This window comes from Pseudorasbora parva, chromosome 3 (genome assembly GCF_024679245.1).
Source record: "Pseudorasbora parva isolate DD20220531a chromosome 3, ASM2467924v1, whole genome shotgun sequence".
NCBI classification, from domain to species: Eukaryota; Metazoa; Chordata; class Actinopteri; order Cypriniformes; family Gobionidae; genus Pseudorasbora; species Pseudorasbora parva.
Genome location: NC_090174.1, coordinates 31521016 through 31544772, shown reverse-complemented (window position 1 = coordinate 31544772; position 23757 = coordinate 31521016). Strand labels below are relative to the sequence as shown.

Below are 23757 nucleotides of genomic sequence, written 5' to 3'. Positions count from 1 at the left end.
TTACAGCTGTAATCGCAGCAAAAGGTGGCGCTACAAAGTATTAACTTAAGGGGGCCGGATAATTTTGCACTCCCAATTTTTCAGTTTTGGATTTGTTAAAAAAGTTTGTTAAAAAAGCAAAAGATTTGTTAAAAAAGTCCACTTCATGATTGTGTCCCACTTGTTGTTGATTCTTCACAAAAAATTACAGTTTTATATCTTTATGTTTGAAGCCTGAAATGTGGCAAAAGGTTGCAAAGTTCAAGGGGGCCGAATACTTTCGCAAGCCACTGTATATAGAAAATTAAACATTTAAGCTCAGTAAGCTGCTTTTTTAATAGTTTTATTTATTGATTATAAAGCTTATTTTACTTTATGGCTATTTATATTAATTTTAACAAAGTGCCTATTAATGACTGATTAACTAAAATGATAAATGTGTAATTGATTAAGGGTATAATAATTACATGAATTATATCTAAATCATTCAAAATTATTATTATTATTATAAGCATTGTTAAAAGTCAGACGCTTTAGTCTTTAAAAAACATTTTCTATGTAGTGACCTTTAATTTAGAGTAGAAACAGGGGGAGTGGCTTTATTGCGTCATAAGTGTGTCACTTTACTCACAGCTGATTGGTCCAAATTCAGTTTGAGCTCTCTAATCCAGAACATAACTTGCCCTGGAGCAGGTTAGCTGTGGAGTGTAAGTTACTATGGCGATGAACACAGCTAAAAGCCAGACCACTTTAATGGTACCTAAAACCCAGGATTGGCACAAACTAAGCTTAAACAAATCTGGCTAGCCAGCTAAATCGGCTTCATGGTATAGGCCTCAGCTTTCATTGATATAAATACAAACTCCCCCTATACTTTTTTACCAGAGTTCTCATCTCTGTCCAAACGTAGATGGGAAAACCAATTAATTTGTATTAAACTGTCTGGTACCTCATCACACAACCATGTTTCTGTAAAAACCATCAGTCCAGACTCACGATACTCATAGCAAACTTCAACTTGTGTGCGCAGATCATCCAACATTTTCTGCAAGGAGCGAGCGTTGCAGAGTAACACTGGCGGCAGAGATAGTTTGGAAGCTCTCCGGACACGCTGCCTGACACTACCTCTCTTGCCCCGCTTCCTTACCTGACAAGGAACAGGCCTCGGTTGCTGTAAAAGCTCCTAGAGTATATCCATCAATAGATTAGTCTAGGTGGACCGCCACGGCTCCGCAAATCCAAAAGCTCAGATCTGCTATATGTTGGCTGTCCGTTATCCACAAGCCTGTTCGTGATTCCTTGCACGACGCAGCTAGTCAGAATTAGCCACACTACAGCAAACTGTTTCATATTTATCAGTCTTCTTGGTCCATTCATATACGACCGGCTGTTCCAGCCTGCACTCGTATGTAGAAGTTTAAATGTCCAATGTACGAACATAAAACAGGGAGTAAACAATTATGACAGAAACAAACAGGTAACTTGCAGCAAGAACCCTCCTCCAGCAGAGCAGCTGTTCGTCGCCAGCAGAGCAGCGCCATCTTGGATCAACCAAGTTGTATGTGAAAAACCCAGCAGATTCAGTCTACTATATAACTATTATATTATGCATTTTATTATCCATAATCAGATGCTGCTGTAACAAATCAAACATAAAGGTACATTTCACTTATAACACTCACTGACACTTTTTAAAAGTACAGTAGACATTGACACTGATGTGTCTAGTGAGTGGGGAGGCAAAGCCTACCCTGCTCACTTTTATCTTGCCAAATCTGTCAGTAGGTACTGATCGCTCTACACTGACAACAATCACTGACAGGCAGCGTTGTCTGTAACAAGTGAGCAGGTGTTTCTTTGTTCCTCATTAAATGCCCTCAGACACTTTGCAAAAACAGAGCGCTGGCTTTCTCATAAATGAATGAGGGCCTACTTTGTCCAAAGCAAATGTTTAGATCTATTACAGATTAAATGCTTGGCTGTTTTGAAAGGACGTGTTTGAAATGTGTGGCCATTTTCACGTCGCTTCATACTCCAACTCTCAGGAATTGGAGGAGGGAATAGGGTGAGAATCTTTGACCCTTGGAGTACAGCTCAAAAATATCGTCTCTGGTTTGAGGAAACCTCAAGATGGAGAGCAAAAACCTTCTCTCCCTTTCCGCCTTGCTGCGGTGGAATGTTTCAGCTGACTGTGGGCACGTTTGCAAAGGACTAAGGTTAAGAAAGTGGTTCTGGGGTCACAACACACACTCAACTTGATTGTTATTTCAATAGTAAATCTACATAAATCATCAGAAAAAATACCCTCAAGCAAATGGAAATTCCCTTGTCACATTGAGACTTAAAAATAAATAACAGTGATTCCCAAATCACCGGGCTGTAAAAGAGTTGGAAAAACAACACAAATCACATGTAGCGGGAAATTAGGAGACAAATTTCTATTTAAAAGAACTTTTAATGTTTTCTGTTAATAATGTTGATGCATTATAATGCCCCCCCCCCTCTCCTATTAGCTTCCACATTATAATAATAAAAAAGTAACACTTTAGTTTAGGGTCCAATTCTCACTATTAACTTGTTGCTTATTAGCATGCATAGGATATTGGCTTTTTATTAGTACTTAAAGAGCTTATTCTACATTCCTTAATTCTACACAATACCTAAACCTACAAACCCGATTCCAAAAAAGTTGGGTCACTACAAATTGTGAATAAAAAAGGAATGCAATCATTTACAAAATCTTATAAACTTATATTTTATTCAAAACAGAATATAGATAACATATCAAATGTTGAAAGTTAGACAATTTGAAATGTCATGCAAAATATTGGCTCATTTTGGATTTCATGAGTGCTACACATTCCAAAAAAGTCAGAGGCCAGAAAAGTTAAATGTATAAAAGGAACAGCTAGAGGACCAAATTGCAACTTATTAGGTCAATTGGCAACAAGATGGGTATAAGAAGAGCCTCTTAGAGTGGCAGTGTCTCTCAGAAGTCAAGATGGGCAGAGGATCACCAATTCCCCCAATGCTACGGTGAAAAATAGTGGAGCAATATCAAAAAGTAGTTTCTCTGAGAAAAATGGCAAAGAGTTTAAAGGGTTATAATGCCATTTTTGTACTAGTTAATATGATTCTTTTGTGTCTAAATGAAAACTTTGTAATATATTTTAATAAAAAATTTGCATTAGTATTGTAAGAAATCAAATTTTACCTGGTCAAAAACAGCTCTGTTTTCACCAAGCCATTTCAGTGCATGTGTCTTTAATGCTAATAAACTTTGCTCAACCCGCCCCAATGTTCTGTGGGGCACTTTGACACAATATAGGTGGAGTTGTTGCATTGACAACAGTGGAAGGGAAAGAAGGGCAATGGGAGACACATCTGTGTAAACGTATCAATTTGAACTGGAGTCGGACCCGGGACAAGATGACAGACCCAACGAAATTCAACAATTAAGGCTTAAACAGGTTGTTTTCGAAAATGTTTCTTTTTTTGACACTAACACTTATAAACCATCTACAAAAGTAAGCTTAGTGTTACCGCAACCACGTTAAATAACTCACCAGCGTACACAGTTTGTAATAATACAATAACCATAACGCGTTGTTTATTATAAATGTGGGATTATGAATTATATTGAGAACGTCATACATAGAAAGTACGGCTGAACGATATTCTGTTTTAACAGACATCGTGATGTACGCATGTGCAATAGTCACATCGCCAGAACATGCAATGTCAAGGGTAGTAGCATGAAGAAAATGGTAGCACAAAGTAAACACGAGTTTGTTGCTGGAGTGACATGTACGTTCCGCGTGCCTGCACAGTGATTGGTTTGCTGAGCCGCTGCTCACCGCTCACGGCCAAACATTCACTGCTAAAATGCGCGATGAAGAGGATCCGCCGCAAAACATAAAAAAAAAAAAAAAGGTTCGTACCAGAAATCATCTTTTGGGACTATTTCGGCTACATAAAGGAGGATGTTGAACAAAAAGAGGTACTTTGCATGGAGTGTCTTGTGGCCACAAAACAAGAAAACACCACCAATTTGTCTGATCACTTAAAACGGCACCACAAAGATCTATACAACGAATACAAAGCAGGGCTCGACATTAACGCTTGTCCGGGACATGTGGATTTTTTGAAGGGACAAGCAAAAGAGAATTTTACTTGCCTCACTGACAAGAGCCGGATTAAAACAAAAAATAACTGGCGAAACTCACCAAAATGCAAGAATGTTTGTGCATTAATTTAGTGTAAGTGGCGATCGATAGTGGATAATATATAATGAACTGGCGATAATAAGGTCGCGCTGTTGACGCTCATGCAGCCTTTTGAGGAGAAATTACAACACTTGAGCGTTTTCCTGAATACCATCACGATGAAAATGACACTGATTTCATATGACAGTTCCATAAACAACTAATTAACATTCACTTAGTCACTTACATTTTAAGATAATATTTAGTGTTTTGTTCTATTTCAGCAGTGAAAATCGTTCACAGCAGGCCCGTAACACTCACTCATAGCAACAAGCCTGAACGATTCATTTGAATGAACGACTCAGTGACTCACTCATTAAGACGGTCACCTGCTGCCAGCTACTGGAGGTTTAGTTTCATGTTTGCACATACTTTCCAACATTTCTTTTTGTCACTTGTAATGAAGCTTGCTTATTACTGAAATTATTAATATTATGGAATGGTAATTATTGACTTTAGCGTGGAGTGATGGTTCTCAATATCGCAATATATATGGGGAATCCCGTTTCCCATTGGGGAAAAAAATATTTTGCAGATTGCGCAAACCTAGACCCTTGTTTATAAAGTAGCCTGGTGAGAAATATTTTGCAGATCGCGCAAACATAAAATGGATTGACGTTGTTCGGGGGGAATATTCTCTTTGGATTTAGGAACATTAAAATGACTGCTGTGTTTATTATTACACCAAAGAACAGAACACCACAATCGCTTAGACGCCATTCTGCTCCAGCGTTTCCACAATGGCGGACTATGACAGCTCCTTCAGGGCAGGTCTGTGTTGAAACACAATCATGGGAGGGGAGTCCGACCATGTGACGTCACACGGTCGAACGGCTTGAATTGAGATGGGGGAAACACGAGATTTAAAAAACACTGGATGGATTTTTATTATTATAGGATGGTTGTGTACAGGCACTGTCAACACACATTTCCAGCTTGTAAAAGTGCATTTACCATTACATGACCCCTTTTAACTTATCATCATCTACAGCGCATAATATCATCTAAAGATTCAGAGAATCTGGAACAATCTCTGTGCGTAAGGCTTGGGACACACTGCAAGCGTGTCGTGAGCATCTCGGGCTGCGTGGCGTTTTTATTTCGGCTCCCATGTTAACCGGTTAGATCTTGCATACTGCCTGCGTCTCATGTGCGGTCCGAGCCGCGCGGAAAACGTGTATATGCTTCAAATAGAAGAGACGCCTATTTTTCACTCAACACGTGAGCGTGTTGGAAGCGTTTCCAGGCAAATTAGAATAGGAAAAGATGTTTATATGTAATTTTGACACAAATACATAATAAATAATTGACACTTTCATGTTTAAAAGTCTGTAGGTTAACATAAATGCAGATATAGGCCTATTTGTAATAATAAAAAACAACATAATTATCGATTTTGAAATATTAAACCTGTCAACATAGAACAAAATGTTCTGTAGCCTATTTTGCCGTCAACACCATAGATATGTATGGCAATTAGGCTACTGCTGACGTTGTCTTTGCTGTATCAATAGGCAATATATTTATATTTAACATGAAATATCGGACTTCCCTGTACATTAATAGCAGCAGCAGCGCCATGTCAGACACGCTTCTGGTGTGCAAAGACAGAGAAAACGCCAGGCAACCGCCCCGCGGCTCACACGCAGCAGAAACGCCACACTTGCAGTGTGTCTCCGGCGTAATGGTCAAGGCAGGAAAATCACACTGGATGCCCGGGATCTTTGGGCCCTTAGATGGGTGAATACAATCCACCGTGCCATTCGCCGCTGCCGGCTAAAACTCCATGGGTCAAAAAATAAGCCATATTTAAACATGATCCAGAAGCGCAGGCATTTTCTCTGGGCCAAGGCTCATTTAAAATGGACTGTGACACAGTGAAAAACTGTGTGATCAGATAAATCAAAATTCAAAGTTCTTTTTGGAAAACTGGGAAGCCATGTCATCCGGACTAAAGAAGACAAGGACAACCCAAGTTGTTATCAGCGCTCAGATAAGAAGCCTGCATCCCTGATGGTATGGGGTTGCACAACTGTGTGTGGCATGGGCAGCTTACACATCTGGAAAGGCACCATCAATGCTGAAAGGTATCTCCAACAACAAATGCTCCCATTCAGATGTTGTCTCTTTCAGGTAAGACCTTGCATTTTTCAACATGACAATGCCAGATCACATACTGCATCAATTACAACATCATGGCTGCGGAGAAAAAGGATCACGGTACTTGAATGGCCAGCATGCAGTCCGCAGTTTGAGTGCACAAAGAATCACAGATGGAGAATCGCAGAGATTAGTTGAGTCTTGGGGTCAGAAAAAAAAAAAAAAGCAAACAACCCCTACATCACCGCATGTTGTTTGGAGGGATTCAAGAAAAATCAACCTCGTCCATCCAGAAACACACTCCAGCATATTCCTTTGTCAGACATGAAATACCTTCAAAAGAACTTCAAAAGGACCTGGTTCTGTGGTCAGATAAAATTATAAGATACAACTATAACTATGGCAGCAAATCTACCAGATGGGTTTGGTGTAAACAGGGATTAAAAGTACCCCATGTCCATGGCTAAAAATATCACTGGATCTTTAATGTTGTGGGCCTATTATTTTGCTGGAGGTCCTGGACATCTTGTTCAGATACATGGTATCATGCATTCTAGCAAAAAAGAAAAGGATTCTGCTAGAAATCTTATAATGGGCTGTGGTTGGATCTTCTATCAGGACAACAATACTTAACAAACATCAAAATCACCACACAAATGTGTCACTGAACACAAAATGAAGCTTCTTCCATGACCATCTCAGTCCCCTGTCCTGAACCTTATAGAGAATGAGTGGAGTGAACTGAAGAGAAGCAGCACCAACATGGATCTGGGAATCGGAAGGATCTGGAGAGATTTGGTATGGAGGAATGGTATCTGATCTCATGTCAGGTGTTCTCCAAATTCATCAGGCATTTTAGGAGAAGACTCAGAGCTTGGGGAAACCAACATTGCAAAGCATGTGAGCTAACAACCATTGGCCAACAGACTAAATTATTGAGTAGTAATCTTTAAACTGGTCAGAGAGTCTTAACACTGTCCAGATGCTGTCATTCGTGGCAGTACCTGAAAACTCATCTCCTCCCCTGTTACTCAAAAGCTTAATTCACAGATAATGATCGCTTGTGCCAAAACAATAACAAATGACTCTTCCCCAGGAGAGAAGACCTGCATGATACTACAAAGTTGTTAAAAGCCAGGATCATTGATGAATCAATCAGGATCATTGGTGTTTATACTCATCTGGGGTATTACCTCACTGCAGTTACTGGAGGGTCCAACACAAACAAATGGCCTTTACAATTTGGGAGGTAAACAGTTCCGCACTGTTTACATTAAAGTGATCAATCCATGTTGTGGAGCAAGTGAAACAAAGAGGAGACTACATCACAGACCTCCATGTCTCAGTCATTTATCTAGTGATTAAGTTGGTAATGTTTTCAGAACACATTCCTTTCAAATTACTGAAGGCTGCCATCACGTCTTAAAGGTAACTTAAGATTCTGTGAAAATTCAGTGAAAACAAAGGCCCTAGAAAATTCATGCATATAAGAGAACAGGAGCATATACTACCATGCATATTTATATGAGCCTTGCAGATATGCAAAAAATTGCTCTACTAGTCACAATGACGTGCAAGTATATCTCAATAGCTTCAAATGCTGTGTTAATATAAAATGCAGCTTTTGACCATGTGAGTATTTCTATACCTTAAAACATAATCTTGTATTAAGATGGTTTGCTCTCATTTTTCGAATAAACATAAAGAGAGACAGTTTGAACTTTGCCATTTATAAATGTTCCTATATAGGTGCAAACTTTCTTGAATTTGACTATCCAACACAATATTGTGTAAATGATTAAAACTCATGTTCCAGACGTTTTAAAAAAAACACTGAAATTCCCACTGTGTGGGCCTTTAAACAGAAAATGTGTAGAGCTGCTTTTCTCTCAGCAGGTATAGCTGTATTAAAACAACTGGCCTAGACACCACTATTGTTTCATTATTAGAGGGCCAATGAATAGAAAGAGAGGCTTTTAAAGGCTCCAATGAAATTGTAACATACTGTTCATTTAAATAATACATTTTGATTAATTCTGTGTTGTCATTAACATGTGCTACATGAAATTAATCCATGTAACAGCTTGGCATTATACCAATTAGCCAAGAGTACAAACATTTACCCATTTCAAAAGACATTCTTGAAAACACTGAATTTTAAGAGATGGAACAAAACATGCCAACAATTTTACCTGTCAATCACTTTAGAAAACACATTTACATGACAGGCCTGAGAGCGCTCTTTCCATATTTCACATGCTGTTTATACACACAGGCTACAACATTAATGATATAGTTTTATATTTTACATTTTGTTGCTTGCTTGTCCCAGTAAGAATCACTGCTCAGAATTTCTAACAATAGGATAATACAACGGTTTCTGTGGGAAAGACATGTTCACAAGGCTCATGCACAACAATACAGAGCGTTCTGTAGCATTCTGGATAGACAGCTATGACAATAAATGAGAGTCATTAATTGTCTACTATTGTAAATTTGTAAAATTGTCCACTATATTGTAATTGTATATGTTCCCTTGTGATTAAAATGCAATACTAGTAGGGTACAATGGGGCTAAAGGCTCCACGGGGTAAAAGGCTCCTTTGATTTTATTTTCCTCTAAACCACTATGGCACAAAAAAAATAGCCTCAGAACTTTTCAAAACATCTGTTTTTCAAGAAGCACGTGGAAATGTGTCTGATCTTTGATCATTTGATCTAGTATTAGATTTAAGTAGCGCATATATTTTTGAAACAAAGGTCTTGTTAATGTTTGTGAGTTTTGTTCAAGCTAATTAAAGCAACAGTTTTTTAATAACAGAAAAATATGTAAAAGTATGGTATTTTGGGTAAAAGGCCCCCCTGCTGTTGGGGAAAAAGTCACCGTATATTCAACATGATAATAAACAGCCGGCTGATTTTTGCATTTGTTGACATGACATGTTAGATTCAGATTGTAAGTATCATATAAAGGGGTGGTTGCATGCGATTTCACTTTTTTAACTTTAGTTAGTGTGTAATGTTTCTGCTTAAGCATAAACAGTATCTGCAAATTTACAGCACTGAAAGTTCAATGCAAACAGAGATATTGTCTTTTAAAGTTATGGCAGTTGCCGGTTTGGACTACAACGAGCTTCTTCCCGGGTTGGTGACATCATAAACCCTTTCTATAAACACTGCCCCATATGTGACTTCTGCCCTTAATGGTAAGGGGTGTGGTGTTTCCAGACAACCTGTGCTTGGCACTTCAGCCAATAAAAACACTTGAAACTACATTTGGCCATCTAACCAATCTAAGACCATTGCGTTTTTCGGAGGGATGGGCTTCATAGAAGCAGGAAGCAAACGAGCCGTTCAAAGGACAGCGGTGTGAAAAAAAAGGTCAAATATAAGAAAAATATGGCTTTAAAAAAAGAAAAAAAGAAGTATTAAGACATGTTATACTGCGCCCCATAAACACAACCAAGCCTAAAAAATACGCAGAACCACCCCTTTAAGTTGGGTGTCCACCTTAGAGATAATCACCATATTTATAATGAAACCATCAGATTTAAAAATGTGATATTAATCATATCATATAATGTATTGTTACTACTGTAAATCTGTATTAAATTATTAGGATTTCTTCAGTGCTTTCAGAATCTTTAATTATTTTTAATATATATTTCAGATATATTTCTATAATAACATTTTAATGACAGCATATTTATTGATCAAAAATTTTTTTTTTTTTATTCATCAAAATAAGCAGGAAATAGTTCAAACTTTGCTAAAGTGATTGTTTTGAACAAGTATTAACTTAGAAATTATTTAAAAATAAAAAATAAAAATCAATACTGTGTTTTCCCCATGCTGGTGAGCCGAAAGACCACACTAGACATCCTAATACATTTTTAAGATTTCTAAATAAAATAAACCACTTTTACGATTACAAAATCTGTTGATCCACAAATGCTCAATACAAACATATATTTATTTTCTGCATATCATACATTATAGGAGACAGAAGTAGTGAAAAGCAAAATTCTTAAGGTGTGCCTTTAGTCCTGTTATATGCGGGTCATTCAGGTGACGTGACGCATTTCAAGGCTTACAAAAATGCTATAAAAAATCTATAGCCTATAAAATGATTTCTTATATAAACATGTTTGCAGTATTAACAATCCTTTAGATTGTATGTGATGTACTAACTATGCAATTTGATCAGTCTTTTAGCAAAGTCGCAAAATCATTGATTAATTAAAAAAAAATAAGCAGTGAAGAGATTTCGTTATTATTTTTCGTTATTAACGTTTGCACACCAAATCAAAATCAACACGCACGAGCCCATTAATACCAACACTGTATGTCAAGGTCATTAAGTTTATATAGGCTACATATTTCATCAGGTCAAATTGAGTAGTTGTATAAATTATTACCTTGCAAAATAAGTGAAAGCTTGCTTGAAGAGTTATGAACACTCGCGTGTATTCATAGGCTACTTTTTACTTCGTGGTAACACACCACTTAACATTAAATACATTTATCAGGAGCTACTTGTACGTTTTTCAAAATCAGAAACGGTTAAAAAACGAACACAGAACACTAATAACATTTCTAAAAAACTTGCCACGTGGGTTTTAGATTAGATTTCTAAAATCTCTCTTTTTTATTATCTCGAATACATGTCATTTTCATTGAAACACGTACTAAAATAGGCTCTGCATTTCTGCATTTCCCCAATATATAGATCTCAGGGCGGTTTCGTTCGATATAAATTGAGGATGAGAGAGAGTGTCCTGCACATCTCAGGCACGCATCAAGCAGTGAGATCATTTGTGATATAAATATCTCTTTGCCAGCAGATCTGCTCCAGCTCCTGCAGCCGAGGGTAATGCCCACCAGTGAAACAGCGAGTTACCTCAGAGCGCTGGAACAGCAGCAAAATGCTGGAAGTGGCCTAGCACGCGCACAGACAGCTCTCTGGAAAGAATGAACGTTCCTCTCCTGCTTTTACTCCTCTTTCAGTTGCCTCGCTCTGCAGTGCTTACGGGATCTGAGCGCGCGTATTTGGAGCACCAACTTGTCGAGGAAGGGCGCGTATCAGGGCGCAGGACCGGCAGACTGTACTGTAGAGTTGGAATAGGTTTCCACCTTCAGATTCACCTCGATGGAAGAGTCAACGGGAGTCACGAACCAAATCCGTTAAGTACGTTATCATTTACCATATCTTAATGGACTTACAAACATTTGGTCATGTGGAGAGCGAAGTTCAAATCAGTGACTGATTTATTTATTTCTGATATAAATAAACTTACCAATGCTCAATGTGCTAATTTGCATCCAAAACGATTATAAATTATTAAAATGACACAATGCAATCATTGGCATGATTGTATGTTTAAACAGTTTTGCATAATAGAGAAGCTCCCATACAGACAGAATCATAGCAGGTTATTGATGAGCTGAGCAAAAATACTCAATTTTAGGCACATCAGAACACGATCTGGCTGGATGAATGATAAACCATAGTGCTTCCTCTTTGGAGTCTCTTGTTTTGGAGAGGCTTGTTTATTTACAGGTATGGGGAACAGGTGCAGCGGCTGAGATCAGAATGCTAGTGAGTTGAAAGCTGGAGTGAGTGGCATCATTAACATGCCATGCACTAGATTTCTGTTAATGGTTGAATAGCTTGGTGCACATGCCGTAGTACTTGGTCTATTTAGAGAGTCTACTGTAAAACAGATGAGGAAAATTAGATTAAAGTAAAAAGGACTGTTATAAGTTTGACTGTAGGTGCTAAGCCCATATGCTATGCATATTTAGACCTGAAACATCATTGACCTGAAACATCTCCCTGAAAAAACAGCTATAATCTAGTAATCTAATATATATATAGACTGGCATTAGGAAGTTACATTTTCTGGATTGTTGTTTTTATAATATTTAGAGTTGTGTTTTCGCTATTCGTTACTTACTGTATAAAGGCATAAACAATAACATGACAAATAGGCTGCTCATTGAATCAACATGGAACTGACTCGAGCTGAATAAATGACACGTATCTTGCTACAGTTGTTTTACTTATTATTGTGACACTGCTTTGAAACAATTTTTGAAACAATTGTATAAAACGCTACAAAAATAAAGTTGACTTATAATTCACCCAAAAATGATAAATATTAGATATTTTATAAAGTAAAACATCTAGCTCTGGGCAGACCACCTTCCATATTCAGCTCACGAAAAAAGGTGTAGCACTTCTCACAATTCAAAATGCTTACGCTACGTCCAGTGTCATAGTTACGTCAGTTATGCTTTTTTGGAAAGTTCAACTGCCGGAAGCTATTTAAAGCTTTAGATATGTTAAATATATTTTAACATATTAATATTTCTTATGAAAACCCATCGATTTGCTTCAGGTCTTTATGAATCACTCGGAGCCCTGTGGAGTATTTTTAGAAAGGATCAATGCAATTTTCACTGCCATTATAATGCTTGGAAGTGCCAGGACATTTTTTAAAATAACTCTGATTGTATTCCTCTGAAAGAAGAATGTCATATACACCTTGAGGGTGGGTAAATCATAGGGTACTTTTCATTTTGGGGTGAACTATCCCCTTAAGTGTACTTACTAAAAGATGTGAATCGTTGTGTACATTCAGCAGCAGACAGGAGCTCAACTCAATTCTCTTTTTTAACCTGTGAATAATACTTGTAACCATAGAATATAATATCAGCATTTTATATTGTGTCTTTAAGAATGTAAGCTATTGGCTGTGAAACACCACCTGCTTTTGTTCTGTCAGATATACAGTTTTTTTTTTCTGCCCAAAAACATCCAAGGCTTAACTTTGCCATTTTTATTACATAAGAGAGGTTGATACATCTAAGATTTTAGTGATGACAGCAAAGAATAACAGTGCATGCCTTATGCCATTCATATGTCAATGACAAAAACAACCTGTACATATCACAAACTCTCTTTCAAAATTCGGTTATGAAATTTGAAAACTTAAGGGAGACACTTTGGTTATAGAATGCATTTGCTACTCTGTTTCATAATATCATCTTATGTATGGACAGAGAACTATGTATCACTACAAACAGGAATTACAACTGTATTCTGCTACTGTGCGAACCATTGTTTGACCTTTTAGGACATAAAGGTCATCAGTCGCCACTGCAATCAATGTCTTTTCCTCAATCTGTAGGTGTGCTGGAGCTTTTTGCCGTGTCTCAAGGGGTCATAGGAATCCGAGGGGTATTCAGCAACCGATTTCTAGCCATGAACAAGAGGGGGAGGCTTCATGCAACTGTGAGTCTGATCCAACACTAATATGTAAACAAAATGAACTCATACATCCACAACAAAAAAAAATGGATGGAAAACGACCCAAATGTGCTAAACAAACTCCCCATACACATTTTTGAGGGAAATCTCGGCTTACTGTGATTTGCTTCGGCAAATTCTCTCTACAAAGACTTGTACAGCACACAGCAGTGGAGAGAGACACTGCAGTTTCAGAGCAATCTGGATTTGCAGGGGTCTGGGCTGTCTGATAGAAGGCAGAGCTTATTAGCATGTGTTAATGGGAAGAGCAGATTAAAACGAGTCTGGGGTAGTTGATAATCTTGCAAGGAAGAGGAAGGGAATCAATATGTCAAGTCAAGTCCTGTGTGTAAACAAAGTTGGACAGCAGTAAGGGCACTTTGTATGCAAACAGCAAGAATAAGGATTTATGCATACAAAGAAACAATATATGAAACAATCTATTTTAGCTTTAAAACTCTTGCATAATAGGAACTGCCCTTTTCCTATTTGTCTTTCATATCAGAGAGAGAGAAAAAAATCACAAAGGATCGGTGGGTACACTACAAAACCCTAACCTCATTCTAAATCTATTTAACCATTATATAACTATTATATCATTATTATTTAGCTTTAACCTCCACGTTACTTTTTTATTAGCAGTTATAGCAGTAATTAGCAGTAGGAAAGTATCTGTAACAAGTACACAAAAACATACCCATACACTGATGTTCAAAACCTTTTATTTTAATATATTTTCAAATTTAATTTATTTGTTTGATGACAAAGCAGAATTTCCAGCATCATTACTTCAGTCTTCGGTGTTCAGTGTCACATGAAACATTCTAATATGAACTGATTTAGTTTCTTAATAAACATTTATTTTTATTATCACACACATACATGTATATGATATATAAATGATTTGGAGCGGTGTCCAAATACTTTTGGCAATATTGTTGTTATGTTATGTTATGTTATGTTATGTTATGTTATGTTATGTTATGTTATGTTATGTTATGTTATGTTATGTTATGTTATGTTATGTTATGTTATGTTATGTTATGTTATATGTAATGTTATGTTATGTTATGTTATGTATGTATGTATATAAAGTCCTGGCTCTTCCAATATAACTTTTATTGTATTTAATATAGTATATTTGTCAGAAAGAAGAATGTAATTTATACCTAGGATGACTTAAGGGTGAGGAAATTATAGGCTAATTTTCATTTTTGGGTTTAAATATGCAGACTGCTTCTACAAACATTTGTGAAAGAATCGGTTGCTCTCAGGAGCTCAGTGAATTCAAGCATGGTACCTTGATAGGTTGCCACCTGTGCAATAAGTCCATTCATGGAATTAACCTCTAAACTTTGTTTGGCCGTCAGATTAGCTCAAGAACAGTGTGTAGAGAGCGTCATGGACTCTAGAGCAGTGTAGATGTGTTCTCTGGAGTGACCAATCACACTTCTCTGTCTGGCAATCCGAGTCCTTAGCCTGGGTTTGGCGGTTGCCAAGAGAATGGTACTTGCCTGACTGTCTTGTGCCAAGTGTAAAGTTTGGTGGTAGGGGTTAAGGTGTGGGGTTGTTTTTCAGGGATTGGGTTTGGCCCCTTAATTCTAGTGAAAGGAACTCTTAATGCACACCAAGACATTTTGGACAATTTGATGCTCCCAACTTTGTGAGAACAGTTTGGGGATGGTCCCTTCCTGTTTCAACATGACCAGTGCACAAAGCAAGGTCCATAAAGACATGGATGAGCAAGTTTGGTGTGGAGGAACTTGACTGGCCTGCACAGTCCTGATCTCAACCTGATGGATCACCTTTGGGTTGAATAAGAGTGGAGACTAGGAGCCAGGCCTTCTCGTCCAACATCAGTGCCTGATCTCACAAATGCGCTATAGAATAAATGGTGAAACACTCCCAGAAACACACTCCTAAACCTTGTGGAAAACCTTCCCAGAAGAGTTGAAGCCGTTATAAATGCAAAGGGCGGGCCAATATTAAACCCTACAGATTAAGAATGGGATGCCATTAAAGTTCATGTGCATGTAAAGGCAGACATCCCAAAACATTTGTCAATATAGTGTGTGTGTGTGTGTGTGTGTGTGTGTGTGTGTGTGTGTGTGTGTGTATATATATATAATAATCCTTTAGGGGTGTGTGTGTGTGTGTGTGTGTGTGTGTGTGTGTGTGTGTGTGTGTGTGTGTGTGTGTGTGTGAACTCCACACACACACACACACACACACACACACACACACACACACACACACACACACACACACACACACACACACACACACACACACCTAAAGGATTATTAGGAACACCTATTCAAATTTCTCATTAATGCAATTATCTAATCAACCAATCACATGGCAGTTGCTTCAATGCATTTAGTGGTCCTGGTCAAACAATCTCCTGAACTCCAAACTGAATGTCAGAATGGGAAAGAAAGGTGATTTAAGGAATTTTTAGTGTGGCATGGATGTTGGTGCCAGACGGGCCAGTCTGAGTATTTCACAATCTGCTCAGTTACTGGGATTTTCACGCACAACCATTTCTAGTGTTTACAAAGAATGGTGTGAAAAGGGAAAAACATCCAGTATGCTGCAGTCCTGAGGGAGAAAATGCCTTGTTGATGCTAGAGGTCAGAGGAGAATGGGCCGACTGATTCAAGCTGATAGAAGAGCAACTTTGACTGAAATAACCACTCGTTACAACCGAGGTATGCAGCAAAGCATTTGTGAAGCCACAACACGCACAACCTTGAGCCCCCCCCCCCCCCCCCCCCCCGGGTTTGCACATCAGAGAGTCAGAGACTGATATTTTTGCCCATTCCTCCTTGCAGAACAGCTCGAGCTCAGTGAGGTTGGATGGAGAGCGTTTGTGAACAGCAGTTTTCAGTTCTTTCCACAGATTCTCGATTGGATTCAGGTCTGGACTTTGACTTGGCCATTCTAACACCTGGATATGTTTATTTTTGAACCTTTCCATTGTAGATTTTGCTTTAGTTTTTGGATCATTGTCTTGGTGGAAGACAAATCTCCATCCCAGTCTCAGGTCTTTTGCAGACTCCAAAGGTTTTCTTCCAGAATGGTCCTGTATTTGGCTCCATCCATCTTCACATCAATTTTAACAATCTTCCCTGTCCCTGCTGAAGAAAAGCAGGCCCAGACCATGATGCTGCCACCACCATGTTTGACAGTGGGGATGGTGTGTTCAGGTTGCTTTTACACCAAACATAACGTTTTGCACTGTTGCCAAAAAGTTCAATTTTGGTTTTATCTGACCAGAGCACCTTCTTCCACATGTTTGGTGTGTCTCCCAGGTGGCTTGTGGCAAACTTTAAACAACACTTTTTATGGATATCTTTAAGAAATGCCTTTCTTCTTGCCACTCTTCCAGAAAGGCCAGATGTGTGCAGTATACGACTGATTGTTGTCCTATGGACAGAGTCTCCCACCTCAGCTGTAGCTCTCTGCAGTTCATCCAGAGTGATCATGGGCCTCTTGGCTGCATCTCTGATCAGTCTTCTTCTTGTATGAGCTGAAAGTTTAGAGGGACGGCCAGGTCTTGGTAGATTTGCAGTGTTCTAATACTCCTTCCATTTCAATATTATCGCTTGCACAGTGCCCCATGGGATGTTTAAAGCTTGGGAAATCTTTTTGTATCCAAATCCGGCTTTAAACTTCTCCCCAACAGTATCTTGGACCTGCCTGGTGTGTTCCTTGTTCTTCATGATGCTCTCTGCGCTTTAAACGGACCTCTGAGACTATCACAGTGCAGGTGCATTTATATGGAGACTTGATTACACAAAGGTGGATTCTATTTATCATCATTAGTCATTTAGGTCAACATTGGATCATTCAGAGATCCTCACTGAACTTCTGGAGAGAGTTTGCTGCACTGAAAGTAAAGGGGCCGAATCATTTAGCACGCCCAATTCTTCAGTTTTTGATTTGTTAAAAAAGTTTGAAATATCCAATAAATTTCATTCAACTTCATGATTGTGTCCCACTTGTTGTTGATTCTTCACAAAAAATTACAATATTTAAAATATGTTTGAAGCCTGAAATGTGGCGAAAGGTCGCAAAGTTCAAGGGGGCCGAATACTTACGCAAGCCACTGCGTTTGTGTGTGTGTGTGTGTGTATATATATATATATATATATATATATATATATATATATTCTGTATTTATGTACACCCTACTTCACATTAATGTTTTACAATTTTAGACCAATCTCGTAAGGGATGGATAATAAAGTAGTCTGATAAATCTGAGGATTAGCCTCCAAACTGCTGCAGACATCATCTGTAATTAAAGCAGCTGCAGCGGCTCCATCAGACTTGAATTGGGTTTCATTTCCTCAGACCAGCTACAGTTGCACAGGCTTATTTAATAGCTGTCAGCTTGGGTTTTAAACCCCAAGCACTTCATTCCGTAGACAAGTCGGCCTAACCAAAGAGTATCAAATGACTTGGCGTCTGTTTTTGTTGCACTGTCTGTCATATTTAATATTTAGATGTTTTCATAGTGGCAATTTATTGCTGTGATAATGGCAAGGAAGACAGATGTGCATTATGCCGTCTGACCTACCCAGCAAGCCATTACTAACATAATCTTTGCGAAGCTTAAGAGGTCATGGCATTTATTGAGAAAACAATAGGGAGCGGGAGAGAAACCAAGAGGGAAACGGAGATGCAAAGGTCTCCCATTCCATGAAAAGCAATTGCTCAAGAACTGGAGGCGTGTCTCAAATAAAATTTTGCTAGCATGCTTTAAAGGTGTATATACTCTGAATAATAAAGTAACAATTATGAATGGGATTAAATCTGTCGTGCCAAGATGTAATGACTTGTGTCTGTGTCTACAACAGTGTAACGCTGGTGAAGAAAGGCTGAACTGTAACAGTACCACAGTATATGGGAAATCTTTGAGAGAGGATTGTTTGCAGATAATGTTCGGAAAGAAAGCTGTCAGAGACAGACACAGGTCAAGCAGCTGTACAAGTTCACGACTTGACAATAAAATGTCTTCTGCTCTCAGACAATGAACAACAGACATATGGGATTTCTTGGATCTCCTCAAACACAGACTGTAATAACCCCCCAAAAATGTCATAAAAGGATGCAACCTCAACAGCTGGCTGCTGTCGAAAACGAAGGTCATAAGGCACTCCCAGAAGACAAAAACCATGTACCCTAATCAAACAAACGTTACAATGTTTTGGGGGCATATTACTACATTTAGGGGAGAGAGCCCCTGTGAAGTTATGGTGGGTCAAGTTGTGACTGGCATGTTTAGAAAATATTGTAATGGCACTATTTTCTGCTTTGCTGCACTCTTCAGCAAACCAGAACAGTTTTATTATTTCAGAGTTTGGGAATTATGCAAGACCTCTTACTTGGGACCGACTCTCATTAAAGTCATGATATAGTTTCCCACCAAATGTATTTTTAGAGAATGAGGCCAACATTCTTAATAATGGTGGTTGTGTACAGTTATTGGTATAAGATGCTGTTTACAAAATACTTAATGTCGCCAAAAAGTTTAGGACACTTGATTCAAACTTTAAAAGTATGAATTTCATTGCATTATTTTCAAACAAAGTGGCACCTGAAATCAAATTATGCTACTGGTTGAAAAAAACTTTCAATTATTTATTTAATTTTTGGATGTATGGAGGCATGCAGTTGCCTTTACATTTAAAGAGGTGTCCTAACAGAATAACTAATGGTGTCGTTCATCACAATGACTATGATTACCAAACAAACAATATGCTTAACAAATTTCCTTTCGTGAAATGTTATTCTTGAAATGTGTTCGTGTCATATGTCTTTCTAATATATGCAATTTTAGGTGAGGGATAAGTATCCTAATACATTTTGGCACACACAAGTATAGGTATTCAGTGTGTTGTATACAACATCAAGACAGAGACCAGAAGAGAGTCAAGTTTGAGTCCTTTTAGCATTGTTCATAGGTATCAGATATACCTACAGAGAAGCCCAAAGACCATTTTTGACAAAGAGCCATCAACCTGAAGAAAGAATAACCTAACAGACTAATAATGAAAGTAGCCTTATAAGGGTGCTCCATCTAGTGTTGATTTGATCAAATTCATATTATTGAACTATCTAAACTTTGGTCAGACCAAAAACATACTAGATAGATATATAACTGATATCTGGTCTTGTCGGGGTATGGCTGCATTTCTGAAACCCTACCCAAGTTTGCACAGTATACATAACCATAGATTGCATATGAAAAAGCATGTGTCCTGCTTTCCTCTGCCCTGGAAGGATAAAGTTATTTCATAGCCTAATGAGTTTTCAGCCCATACAAACAAAGCTCCGCTTCTGTCAGTCACCACAGTCTTTGATTGGAAAGTTGGTTTTGATGACTTTGAGCTAGGAGATAAAAGCAAGACTTGCAATTATTCTGTAACCCCCTCAATGCTTCTTTCTAGGGCTCAGTGTCTATAATCTGCTTGCTGCTTTTCATTAGCTCTCTTTATGAGAGGCTAACTCAATCAGGCCACAAAGTGTTCTCTCGCCAGCAGCTGCTAATGTGGCATCTTACAAAGTGTGTGCACAGCAATTACTTATTGTGTGCCCAAAGTGTTCAAGCTGTATTGATGTGCTGCACCTCTGTCTATTGCTGCGGTAAAATTGAAGCATGATACAGGTACAGTCTGCTCATAAGTGTACATCCCCTTTGCTCAAAATAAGAGGAATTAATAATAACAATGAATATTCATTGTGTCATTTTTTTTATTTATTCAGTACTGCCTTGATGGACCCAGTATTTGAGATAACTGATGTTGTATTCCATAAGACAATATAATGCATGAATTTGGCTGTTGTCTCCACAAGCATCAATGACTGTTTGTTGCCTGTTGTGATAGTTGTGCATTAGTCTCTGGTCCTGCAATTTCTTTGATTTCCCAGCATTCTCTGCACACGTGTTTTCCCCACAATGTCTACAGTACCGTATAGGATGTTGACATTCAGGATAATAGAGGGACTCATACACAACTACATAATATACCAAATGTCATTAATGTTCAACGAGGATGTATTATTTAATGAAATAATTTAATTTCTTAACAGGATAATTTTGTATATTATTATATCCAATATTCTTGTGGAATATTTGGAGGAAAAAAAAACTCTTGTGCAGCTTCTTCAGCACGTTAATAAAATATATATGATCTTATTTTTCTAAATATTCCTATTATAAATATTCTGTGAGGGATTTGCAAACTTATGAGTACAGCTATTATGTTTCAGCTTCCTTCTTATTTGTTTTAGTTTGAGTACGGTATATTTCAGACATAGTATACGGCCTTAACATAGTACATTTGGTACGTTTTTATTATATATATATATATATATATATATATATATATATATATATATATATATATATATATATATATATATATATATATATATATATATATATATATATATATATCTATCATTACCATCCATATTCTTGCAATCCAGAAAAACAAAGCCCAAACCGGTTCTTTAAAGGTTCTTTACGTGTACAGTTCTATTTAGAACAGTTATCATCTTGAAGAACCCTTTATATATTGAAAGGGTTCTTCGTGTTAAGAGTTTACTTTGTGTCTCCTGCCGCCTTGTTTTTTTTATTATTATTTTTTATCTGTAACCGCCAAAGCCACCTTATTAGTGATTTTCTGGAGCTCAGCTACACAACTACACAAGTCTACACACTCTCGACAGGTAAATTATTTCTTTCTTAAAATGTCTATCATTTTTAACTGGTTTCCTAACCATCTTTTTCTCTTTTTAGTTTAATAGAACATCTCACATGCTACTGTATATTTTGTTAGCCTTTATATAACATAATTGTTTCCACATAATCAAATGTACAGACAAACTGTAACTCTAAACTCAATTGTGTATTTCAGATGCTGTCACGTACCATAACCATCCTCATCATCTGCAGAAAAATTGCCACTCAGAATACATACATAATGATAAGGCCGTAAAGACATCACAGAGAATTGAGAGGATATTTCACTGAAACTTGGTCTTCATCACATCTATATCATGTTAATTGTCAATTTTAATGTATTCAGTTAACAACTGTTGTTAGAAGACAGTTTTAGAATGTTTTTTCTAGAATAAAAAAAAGTAATTAATTGACATGCTGTTTATTTTCCATGTAAAACCCAAATAAAGGCAAAACGATATTACAAGACCTGAATCGAGAAGAGTGATTAATTCCAAGGTGAATTATGCAATCATACTTTTATTTTATTTTATTTGTATGCACACTCAAAAATGTAGCCTACCAGATAGCTTACAGAAAAAGCCTGGAAAAAACAGTATAAGTGTAAAGTTCTCATTTGAAAGTAAAATGTACAAATATTAAAGGGAATTTAACACTAAATAAACACCATTGCAGTTGGACTCCAGCTGAAGTACAAACATAGATCATCAGAGGGATCTAATATCACTCACGGTCTATGTTAAATGCCAAGATTCAAGACATATTAACATGAGTATTAACATGCACAGGCGTATCAGTATCAGGCTGAACAACTTGTTGATTTTCTGTCTTTGTATCATTTCATTCCCCCTTTTCCTGTCCTTTTCCCCAGGAGAGCTTTACAGATGACTGTAAGTTCAGGGAGCGGTTCCAGGAGAACAGCTACAACACGTACGCCTCAGTGATCCACAAGAACCATCGCACTGGCAGAGAGTGGTTCGTGGCACTTAATAAGAGAGGCAAAGCAAAAATGGGGTCCAGTCCGAGAGTGAAGGCACAACACATGTCTACACATTTTCTGCCGAGGATGAACCTACACGAAAAGACTGAACAAGGATTCTCAATAACAGACAAAGAGCTGGAAAAACAACCACCTCCACGTCCATCAAAGCCCTTAATACCAAAAGTCGCAGTCAACACTGGAAAGAAGAATCGACCGATAGTCAAGTACTGGCCAAAGTTTCGATTCGGATAGACCAGTACGGTCTCAAACAATCTTGCAAAAAAAGACATGCTGGGAAAAGGCTGGTTTGCTGAAATAAGTTCTCTTTGAGATCAAATATTTAACTTTGACATGAGCATTCCAGTCATCATGTACTTCACATGGGCTGTATAAGCCAAACACAAGACATGTTCAGGACGGATTGAATTTCTGAAGTCTGGTATGGATTTCATAAAGATATTTTCTTTATTTTATATATATATATATATATATATATATATATATATATATATATATATATATATATATATATATATATATATATATATATATATATATATATATATATGTATGGCTTCACAAAAGGATTTGCATAGTTATCCTCAGTGATTTTACAAAATAACTACATTTTTTATATTATACCTCACAGTATTTATACAATATATTTATGTCTCTATGTACAAGCTTTTTTGCACAAACAGTTATCCAGCTCCTAAGATTATAACGTTTGTGACGGTAATTTGCAAATATATTTTTTAAAAAGGTGAACAACAATACAAGCAAATTAATTAATATTTTGAATGTTTATGGGTGTAATTATGCATATGGATTGCTTAAAGTATTAGTTCACCCAAAAATGACTCACCCTAATGTTGTTCCACACCTGAAAGACCTCCGTTCATCTTCATAACACTGTTTACAATGTTTTATATATTTAGTCCGAGAGCGTATCCAAGTGCATGCACACTATACTGTCCGTGTCCAGAAAGGGAATAAAAACATCATCAAAGTAGTCCATATATGTGACATCAGTTTCATCATGCAATCTCTTGAATCATGAATAAATACGCTGATTCATGACCGTTCAAAACTTTATTTGAGGTTTGAAAACAAACCCAGAAGAGAAGACAATGCTGAATAAAGTTGTAGTTTTTGTTATTTTTGAACCAAAATTTATTTTCGATGCTTCAAGACATTCTAATTAACTAACTGATGTCACATATGGACTACTTTGATGATGTTTTTATTTTTTTACCTAAAGCTCTCAGACTAATATAAAATATCTTGAATATCTTACGGGTGTAGAACGACATTAGGGTGAGTCATTAATGACATAAATTTCATTTTTGGGTGAACTAACCCT

General features: G+C 37.3%; 2 protein-coding genes across 2 annotated transcripts in view; one reads left to right on the top strand and one right to left on the bottom strand.

Annotated features, from left to right (window-relative positions):
• The window catches only part of antxr2a (ANTXR cell adhesion molecule 2a), a 131690-nt gene that overhangs the window by 105638 nt on the left and 2295 nt on the right, over positions 1-23757 (bottom strand). The window lies entirely within an intron of this gene.
• Positions 11088-22727, top strand: fgf5 (fibroblast growth factor 5). The gene is made up of 3 exons (XM_067438425.1): positions 11088-11532; positions 13538-13641; positions 22284-22727. The coding sequence occupies exons 1-3, from the start codon at positions 11316-11318 to the stop codon at positions 22644-22646; spliced, it is 684 nt and encodes a 227-aa protein (XP_067294526.1). The 5' UTR covers positions 11088-11315; the 3' UTR covers positions 22647-22727.

Bases quoted from the DNA above. Each gene is read 5' to 3' on its own strand.
- fgf5 (XM_067438425.1), top strand. From the start codon at position 11,316: ATGAACGTTCCTCTCCTGCTTTTACTCCTCTTTCAGTTGCCTCGCTCT. The intron at 11,533-13,537 runs GTACGTTATCAT...CTCAATCTGTAG, and splicing joins TCACGAACCAAATCCGTTAA to GTGTGCTGGAGCTTTTTGCC. The intron at 13,642-22,283 runs GTGAGTCTGATC...CCTTTTCCCCAG, and splicing joins GGGGGAGGCTTCATGCAACT to GAGAGCTTTACAGATGACTG.